The following is a 10,007-nucleotide window of genomic DNA, read 5'->3' on the forward strand; positions in this document are numbered from 1 at the left end:
GTGACTTCTTTTTGGACCGTTTTTGTCCTTTAATTTGAGCCTTTTGCGTCGCTCGTGTTGTAAATCAGAGCAACAAAGCACTGCTATGTGGCTAACAAATGGAAAACAAGCATCAAAGTTGTTAATCCCTGAGGTAAAAGCGTTAATTTCTGGTCGATCGATTCCTATACGGAGTACCACACGGCGACTGTCACAGCCTGTGCGGTCAGTGAGTGATGATTCAGCCCCGAGGTTAGTCGCATCGTCCATTGTGGCGTGACGTTTGTAGTATCGTTCTTGTAATCCCTGCACTATATACAGCAAAGCTCTTTGTTTGAGGGTGTCCATGGGGTTAACAGTTTATCATATGATGATGGTTTTTTTTTTCTTTGTATAAACTACAAAATACTAACTGACTTTTTAGTGTCGGTATGCGGTACTTTAACGGTTTGCTGACTTTCCAGGACAATTGACAACATTTTTGGGGTACAAATGTAAATTTTAGTTAACTCTGACTTGTTCTAACACTTCTGGAAACTCTTTACACCGTCATATTTCGTCTGCTGTGTGTGGCCTTGATTCGGTTTTATCTCGTGACATGCTCTGAGCCCGTGCTCTGTCTGCGGCTTTATAGTTACGAATTCCACGTTTCTCTCTTCGCTTGTTTGCAAACATGGCAGGCATACTGAGTAATAATGTAATTACTTTTTACCGAAGCTCCTCGAGGTTCTCGAACGTTTTCGTTCAAGATCAGAATTTCTTTTCGACGTGACTTCGGCAGATACAATAACTTCAAACGAATAGTATCGAATGATAATACAGATTAACGGACTAATCTCCTTTTTTTGCTGTTTAATTTATTGACTATAACCATTATTTCTAACATTATTAGCTCCTGTTCTGACTTTTTTTAGCTACTGACTAGAGCTGTACCCCATTAACACCCTGTTATATAGCATGTCTACTTTTACTGATGAAGGTAATCGACTTAGGCCATATGTCCTATAAATTTTATGTTTTCCCGGCTGGAAATGACATCTTAGGCCTGGCTCTTTACGTGTCTTTATATCAAAAAAAAGCGCGCGCAATGAGTTTGCACTTTTTGAATATAAAGCTTAACGAATTTATAGGTGTAAGGTTTGCCACACGATCTAGATCTGGCTACAATATCTAGATTTGTATGATGACCTTCTTCGTATAGCTATAGTTATGATTGTTGTCACGCAACGCCTTTACCCGTCAAAGTTAACCTGTAGCCTGAATTTCAGCCGCCTCCTCCGTTAGCTAAGTCACTCGGGGAGAGACACGTCATCTCTCTCCCCGAGTGACTAAGCGAGCGGAGGAGGCAAACTTGCGGCAGGACGCGCGTTCGTTCACTCGTTCACAGAGTTTTCGGGAAGCGGGCGAAACAACGTGGGGAGGGGAGTTCCCGCTTCCCGTATCCGTTTCTTCCAGTTCTCGCCCCCGGCCGGCTCCTCCTCCCTGGTTCCCGCTTCTTTACTCTTTTCACATTGCAAAATATAAAGCCATTTTCCTAGCTCAGTCTCAAAGTTGCCGTCACTTTGGGAATCCCGCTTTCCACAGTTTTCTCTCCCCGCCAGCTCTGCCCGGGCCCGGATGTCTGCTCCCTACCCGACCAGTCCACAGTCATTCTCGTCCCCATGGCCCAGAGGCCGCGCTCCTTTTGGTCAGCACCAAGAATCGCGACCTCTGGCCGCACCCAATTTTCTGAGCATGCGCAGAGTATTTGTTTCGTATTCCCAGCCAGTCATATTTGTCAGATTTGCCAGATTTACGGGAATTTCGTGAATCGCGGAATTCTGGTGCTGGACCAGCCCAGAGCTGGTCGCGATTCTTGGTGCTGACCAAAAGGAGCGCAGCCTCTGGGGATGAGAATGGTCTATAATGAGCTCAAAAGCCGGCTGAAAGCTGAAATAAAAGCTCTATTTTCAGCGCAAATTACAAGTTTAAGCAGAGTTACTGTCATGGGTCCTCTGAGAAGCCCCTCCTGGGGGCAACTATTGGCCAGTTGTTTGATCAGACGGTAGAGAAGTTCCCGGATAGAAAGGCATATGTTTTCTGCGAGGACGGTCAGCGTGCGACTTTTTCACAGTTCAAACTGGAGGTATGACATTATGAAAGCAATTTTACTTTATAAAATTTTAGGAAACAGTCTTAAGTAGTTTTTAGCAGTCATTTGGGTTTTGTTTTATTAATCAGGCTATACACATCTGAACCCTAAACAACTTTTGGCCCCGTTTTTGGTATGATAAACGTCGATACAAGAGGGGTAATCTCACTGAAGTGGATTCCATATTTAGTAGTTCACATATATCTTGGTTACATCTCCTTTTCTATCATAAACCTGAAGAATACAAGTGAATATATAAAAAATCATATATTTGAACTGTGGAGAAAGATATGAAGACATGATTGATCATGGCAGTTATACACACAACTTGCAATTGTGAAATTGAAGCCTGAAAAGAATTCAGGCCTGATACGGAATTAGAACCCATGAGCTCTGCGATGATGGTGCAGTGCTCTACCAACTGAGCTATCAAGTTACCTGGGAGCTGGTCACGTTGTGAGTTCATAATATACCGGTAGATGGTAAAGATACAAAAATGAATATGTGAAAGATCGTATATTGAAACTGCAGAGAAAGATATGAAGACATGATTGACCATTGATCATACTGTGATGACAGGAGCCATGGCTCCTGGTGTTCGATGATTAATCATGTCTTCATACAACGGAAAAACTAAACTATACGTAATTCGCTAATGCCACTGAGTAGCGATTAATAAAATCCCAAAGTATTTCCATTAGAAACTCTGATCTGTGGCGAATATAACAACATTAATTCGCAAAGTAAGCAAACTTTTCCAGGTTGATGCACTTGCCGAGGGACTGGTCTCCAGAGGACTGACAAAGGGTGACCGGTTGGGGATCTGGGCACCAAATATCAGAGAATGGATCATAACACAGCTTGCTGCAGCTCAAACTGGACTCATATTAGTAAGTGCTTTTATACACTTGTAGCGTATATACTTAAAGATGTCGGCCACAAAATGTAACAGGTTTACTTTGGGGCCTAAAATCGCAGTAACCTAACATGACATGAAGTGAACTGAAGTCACCTTTTTCAAAATTGACAGGAAAATCGTGCCTCCTTAGATCTTAGGTGACTTCAGACAATTTTGGGGTTTTAGTTTAGATGATCTAAAGCGTTCCTGGAGACTAAACCAACTTTAGATCCGGGCGCGAGCCAGGATTTTTCAAAGGGGGTTTACACTCTGTCAAAATGGGGGTACTCACCAGATTATCATGTCGTTTTGGCCACCTGTCGTGGGCTGTTTGCTTAAAAAGGCTTACAAAAGGGGCGTCACGGGCACCCCAGGACCCCCCTTGCTACGCCCCTGAGATCCCAGACAAAGCCTCATGGAAATACAGTTTTCTGTCATGAGACATCTTATGGAGTGGCCATACTTGCTACCAGCATGTTACCAAAGAAAAACGAAACTGACAAAAAAGTGAGCAAAGATGGTTGTCAACGACGGGACGCTAATGCGGCAGTTTTTTCTGTTCTCAGGTTGGTTTAAATACTGCATATCAAGGAACAGAGGCAGAGTATGTATTAAAAAAGGTTAGTAGTGTCGGTAGGAATAGATTTCTGATGTACGATATTTGTAGTTGACCCTTTGTTAGTTTACTATAACAAGCTTCTGCCGCTTACTCGGATGAAGCGTCATAGGTCTGAACCGAAAAGTGACCTCCTTTTACTATACGAGGCTCCAGTTAGGTCCTTGAAATGTCTGAGTCTAATTGGTTGCCTTTTGCGCGCCAAAAGGAACTTAAGGCTGGTTTCCATATGATCGCAGACGATCGCAGACGATCGCGGATCGCAAATCGCAGATCGCAGACGATCGCAAAGAGAGTTGTTTCCATATAATCGCAGACGATCGCAAGCGATCGCAGAGCCGACTGTTGCATACATTTCGGACAGCGGAACTGTCAAAATTACACGCGTGTTGTGCTGGCGGGAAATCGCAGCAAACAATATGGCGGACGTCGAGGAGGAAATTTTGCTGCAAACAAATTTATTTCTTCTTTTAGTCAACCTATTTTGAAATTCTCTTGGCACTGCATCTCGCCCCGATCCAGAAGGTAGCGTTTTCAATCGCTTCAGATAACGACCATACGCAGTTCTTATGTTGCGGAATTTGACCTCCGCCTCAGCCGCCGATAAATTAAATTTCTCCCCGATTTTTTCCCAGCAGTTAGCCTTTTCGTTTTTGTCTTTGAAATCTTTACTGTTACGGTGGTAAACCCAATGATATCGCGCAACTTCCTCCATAAATTTCTCGTTACTAACGTTACCTTGTTCAACGCCAGCTATGTTTACAACAAATAAGCGGTTGCTTTGTTGCAAAGAAGCGTTGAATCATGGGTCAGAATTCAAAATATTATGGGATACGTTTCGATCGCGGATCGTAGAACTTTGGTTTCCATATGATCGCACGATCGCAATTGATCGCAGACGATCGCTGGCGATCGCAGAAGTGTGTTTCCATATGATCGCACACGATCGCAGCATTTTTTGCGATCTGCGATCCGCGATCCGCGATCGTCTGCGATCATATGGAAACCAGCCTTTAGTCTTGCCCAAGACCACGACACAATGTCCCCGGCCAGGCCTCAAACCCGGAGCACTCTATCCGAAGACGAGCACACTAACCATGAGGCCACCACGCCTCCCACCAAAAAAGTATTAGCCACTTAGAACACCTGAATTTTTTTCCTTAGGTCTCAGCCGAGGCTCTTCACCAGGTGTGGCGGTTGTTAACTTCAAGCCTGATATGTTCAGTTTCTTGAACATTACCAGTCTTGGTTCTGACCTAGTCGATGACGACATCGACTGCGGATTTACTTGTTTAGAAATTCTGTCGTGTTTTTCATATAACGTGGCTGCATTCCCTGATGTCAACGGAAAATTTTTGTGTGAACTGCTCCCATCTGACAAGTTCAACAACTCGGACAATTTTACCGGCAGTCCGTTTTACGATCACTTCAGTATTCCCGACAAAAGGAAATCAAGTGCGATCATGTTCCGCGTGCAGAGAACGTCTGTTTGGCTGTTTACCTAGAACCCGTTGCGACAATTTTGTTCCCAGAGTCCGCGCTCTCTAGGAAAGAGATATCCTTCACCGCTGATCACTATTAGCCCATTGTTGACTTTGTAAATTTTTCAGCCAATCGAGCGAAGGACCAAAGAACTCCACGTTCAATTATCGATAGGTGGCACCATGAATATATGTAAAGAATTGAGGTAAAAAACACCAATACGCAAGAGGAGTACGGTGCATTCTATTTTGAAATATTATTTTTTCATTAATAGGCAGGCTGTAAAGCTTTGGTAATAGTTGATGAATTCAGAACACAAAACTATTACAACACAATGACGAAGATGATACCTGAGCTTTCGGAGGCGAAACCTGGAGAACTTCAAAGCGAAAGGTGGTAAACCATAGTTAAAATTTTTGAAATAAATAGAGATTTTCGCTCGGTTACCTACTATTGACTAGCAGAGGCAACACGTGGATACTTCCACAGCTATTCTGAGTTCTTCAAAACATTTATAGTGTTTCCATAACTCTGTGGGTTAACGGGGGAAGAAAGTTTTCAATTCCGACAAAACGCAAGAAATAAATTTCCTGTAGCTGTCGAGTCGTGAGATAAACGGCTTTCAACCAATCACAGCTTGCGTAGTATCTCGCCCATTTCATCGCAGCTACCGCTCAGTGTTTCAAGCCCCGTCCACACTACACCGAAAGAATTTGAAAACGGTGTTTTCGCTCTGAAAACGTATCAAATGTTTTCCGTCCACACTACACCGGAGGAATTTAAAAAAGCAACAAAAACGGGTCATTTTGGATTTGTGTTTGAGGAAAACTCGGTCAGGGAAATCACGTGATTATCGCCATGACATCGTTTTCGAAAAGCGCCGTTAAAAAAAAAATGTTTACCTCCTACACTAAAGCTCAAAGCCGGCGTTTTCAAATTCCTTCGGTTTGAAGAGCGTTAGCGTAGACGGTAGGCTTAACCGTAGAAATAGAGCTGCGTTTTAAAATTTCTCCGGCGTATTGTGGGCGCTGCCTCAGTGGGATGTAATGAAAGACGTGGTTTATTCTGGGTTCATTATGGTATTGTACGTATAAATTAACTGACTAATCTCTTTCTCTCTTCCTATTGTGAATCAGATTGCCAGAACTAAAAGATGTCTTCGTTGTGAGCAAAAGCAAACAATTATTCAGGTAGTTCGTTTACTCCAGTTCACACTCCTGGCTTACACTAACTACTCGATCATGCTTGAGTGGACTCGTACCCAGTCGCTATCTATGTATTTCTGAAGAGAGACGACTGGACGCGAGAGTGGATGGAAGTGTGCGGGATTCCATTCGATGAAGTTTCGCTGCTAAGACGATCGACGTGGCCGATTTGGCCCAGTATAATAGAAAATAAAGCTGCTTTTACCGAAATTTGCCACAATTTCTTCAGTATCATGATTTAATCCCTGCTATGATGATTTGTTTCCACTTCTTTATTTATAACATAGAGGAACTACTTCGTTTGAGGAGTTGATGAGTTCTGGAGGTGAAGAAGCGAAGCAGCAGACGATGAATCTCAAACGCACTCTGCAGTTTGATGAACCAGCTTGTCTTCAGTTCACATCGGTAAGCTAAAGCGGATATATTGAATCACGGAAGCGAGTTATCTTAAGCTTAGGCCTCGTTCAGGACGGAAATTCTTGCTATTCGAAAAAGAGAATTGGAAACTGTTAGGTACTACAGTCAAACCTCCACTAACGGCCACTTTCTTTGGTCCTGGTGAACACTCCATACATTCACTCTTATTTAACCCCTCTACAACGGCAACGGTCACTATAGTCTGAATTTCAGCCGTCTCTTCCCTTTACCTCCAGGGGCGCGCGGGAGAGTCTCTCTCCCGCGCCCCCTCGCGGGTTGAGGGTAGAGACGGATGAAATTCAGACTACGGCTACTAAAACTCGTCCCAAGCGCCAAAATAACCACTCGACAATGGCCAGTTAATCAACGACTGACGAACGGTGTATACAAAACCCCATCAGTATTTATTGTGAAAGGTCACAAAACGTGTATCCGTACAGCGCGTCATCCTTTTTAATGGAAATGCAACCGCGGTGACATAATAATAAAAAAAAACAGGTGGAAAATGGTCGAGAACGATATCGCACGGCTGTATTTGCAGCCTAATCATACGAAGAGTTTTCTTTTAACTCTGCTTTCCCTTCGTGATTACATCGTATTTTCAATTTTCCTTTCTTTTCGTTTGCAGGGTACCACAGGGCGTCCTAAAGGAGTAACGCTAACCCATCACTCTTTAGTGAATAACGCAGTTCTGATTGGACAGATCATGAACTACAGCGAGGTAAGGTGTAATGCAACATTCTCTGTTGCTGACATGCATTGCTCCAATTACTTAATTATTTCCTTTTTTAGCCCAAGACTCTGGTATGATGACTCGCGAAAACGACAGAAAATGACACAAACAACACAAACAGAGTCGTAGCCAGACAACAGCCAAACTAAGGCACTTTCATCAGTCACTGTTTTCGTATTTTGTTGTTTATAGTCATCATAAACAGCCTCATAACTTAGGAGGAGAATTCAACCATGGACACTGCCTCAGTCATAATTTTTTCATGGACTTTACCCCAGTCATAATTTTTCTGGCTACGGCCCTGACAAACACAACAACAACAACAAAAATCATAGCAAACATCACAAAACACACCCAAACACAACACAACAAACAAAACAGACCAAAAACACAACAAATCACAACACAATAAAACGTAGTAAAACACAACATATCAAAACGCCAGAAAAAAAAAAAAACAGCAAAACGCAACAAAACACAAAACAAACAGAACACAACACAAAAAAACTCCACAAAACACCACAAAAAAAGCTCTACAAAATACAGGACAAGAAAACACGACTAAACACAACACAACAAAAGACCAAAAAACATAAGGGAAATAAATACAATGAATTATAACAGCTATAAAACAGGTAAAAGAGTATCCCGTTGTCGTGTTAGTTTTGAAGACTTCTAACATTTCTTACTTCTCATATATACAGCCAACAAGAATGTGTAGCCCATTCCCTCTCTTCCACATTGCTGGTGTCCTGGTAACCAGGTTAATTCTTCTTTGTATATTTGTTAATAAATCAGCCTATTTTTCGATTGATTTCCCATGCAGTGTGAACTGACTATTATTTACTCTGACTTAAAAAGACAAAATAAGGACATTTATAATTGCAAACTTAAAATAGATTAATTAAGAACGTAAATAAACTTCTTTCCTTCAATTTTAGCTTGGTCAGCGTAGCGTGGGGTGTCCCTGTTGTTTACCCGTCTCCCGGATACAACAGTACTGCTATTCTGAAGGCGATACACAACGAAAAGTAAGTTTATCTCTTAAAAAAAGGTCTAACGATTCGGTAAGTGCTTCTCTTTTTGTCCCACCGTGAAGGTTCTAAGGTTTATAACCAATCTCGAGTTCTACAAGATCGCATTGTCTAGAATCAAGAGCGAGTGGTGTAATTGGTTAAAATAGACATTCCTTGTTCTTTTTGCTTGATACGTACGATCTAGGTATCACTTATTCCAACGTAACTGTTATCATGTTTTAATCCTTGATTACTGCAACCCATGAGATCAAGTGGAGAACTGGACTGAATGCCAGTCACCTCATCCGTTTATCTTTCAGATGTGACTGTATATTAGGAACTCCTCCAATGTTTATTGATATGCTTGCCCATCCAGATTTGAAGAAGTACGACTTGTCAACGTTAAGAAAAGGTAACGGCATTTGTACTCATCTTGGCTCTCAGAGAATTATTTAAGGCTGAGGCCACAAAAATATGCAATATTTTTTGAAGTTATTTGTAACCAAGGCCCCGTCTACCGACACTAGGTCAGAGCAAGTTGAAAACACAGCTTTATTTCTACAGTAACGCTTACCGTCCACACTAATCCGGAGAGAAATCGAAGCTTTCCGAAAACGCTCTTCAAACTGGAGGAAATTGAAAACGCCGGCTTTGCGTTTTAGTGTGGACTTAAAGCATTTTGGAAACAAGGGTTTTCGAAAAAGACGACGTCTTCACTGATAACTATATGATTAACCCTAACCTGGTGATTGTTGTGTTTTTTAAATTTCTCCGGAGTTAGTGAGCAAGGAAAACATTGAAAGCGTTTTCTGAGTGAAAACACCGTTTTCACATTTCTTCGGCGTAGTGTGGACGGGGCCCAAGTGAGAATTTCGTTATTTCAAAAGTGTGAATTGAATAAAACATGTGTAGGGAACATGTGTGGGGAGGATCTGATTTGAAAGGTGATTTTTTTTAACCTGTAGGCCTAACTGGCGCTACGTCCTGTCCCGTTGAAGTGATGGAACAAGTGATTTCAAAGTTGAACGTAACTCAATTGACGGTAAAGTTAATTTACCAGTGTTTCTTTCTGAAGTTTCCAAAGGTATTCGCCATAAAATCATCATTTCTTGAAGGGAGTAGAGGAGCCATCTGACATCTTGGACAGCGTTTCACAGCCAAAGTCTATCTGGCTTTAAAATTCCGGTTCGTTGACAATTTCTTGAATAATGAAACAGTTATCCTGCTCAGTCTTACGGAATATCGTCTGATTTTAGCCAAATCGCGGCTAAGTAGGCGATATGGTGTATTCTGTACGATTCCGAAGGATAATAATTAAATATACGAAGCCATTATTTAGGACATGGAGAAAATCGTCTTCAAATCAACGGAAAGTTCAATATTAATAATAATTTACTAAGGTAGGAAACTGCTAAAAGGGATATATAGTCCCCAAGGGAATTAAGGTTGGAGAAGACTGAATTTTTTTTTTTCAAAGGATTATGTATAACGAACTTGAAAACGTTAGGTTTAATAAGTAAGATGGCATGT

The 10,007-nt window shown here is 41.8% G+C and overlaps 1 protein-coding gene across 1 annotated transcript in view; it reads left to right on the top strand.

The window, feature by feature from the left end:
• The window catches only part of LOC145497746 (medium-chain acyl-CoA ligase ACSF2, mitochondrial-like), a 16,306-nt gene continuing 6,299 nt past the window's right edge, over positions 1 to 10,007 (top strand). Inside the window, exons 1-12 of the mRNA XM_081477592.1 lie at positions 1 to 231; positions 1,933 to 2,104; positions 2,872 to 3,000; positions 3,575 to 3,628; positions 5,381 to 5,499; positions 6,243 to 6,296; positions 6,599 to 6,716; positions 7,357 to 7,449; positions 8,166 to 8,224; positions 8,403 to 8,492; positions 8,798 to 8,889; positions 9,443 to 9,519. Coding sequence (XP_081333718.1) covers positions 86 to 231; positions 1,933 to 2,104; positions 2,872 to 3,000; positions 3,575 to 3,628; positions 5,381 to 5,499; positions 6,243 to 6,296; positions 6,599 to 6,716; positions 7,357 to 7,449; positions 8,166 to 8,224; positions 8,403 to 8,492; positions 8,798 to 8,889; positions 9,443 to 9,519 — 1,203 coding nt within the window. The 5' untranslated portion in view covers positions 1 to 85. The remainder of the gene's footprint in view (positions 232 to 1,932; positions 2,105 to 2,871; positions 3,001 to 3,574; positions 3,629 to 5,380; positions 5,500 to 6,242; positions 6,297 to 6,598; positions 6,717 to 7,356; positions 7,450 to 8,165; positions 8,225 to 8,402; positions 8,493 to 8,797; positions 8,890 to 9,442; positions 9,520 to 10,007) is intronic.

The sequence above is a fragment of the Orbicella franksi genome, chromosome 9 (assembly GCF_964199315.1).
Source record: "Orbicella franksi chromosome 9, jaOrbFran1.1, whole genome shotgun sequence".
Lineage (NCBI taxonomy): Eukaryota > Metazoa > Cnidaria > Anthozoa > Scleractinia > Merulinidae > Orbicella > Orbicella franksi.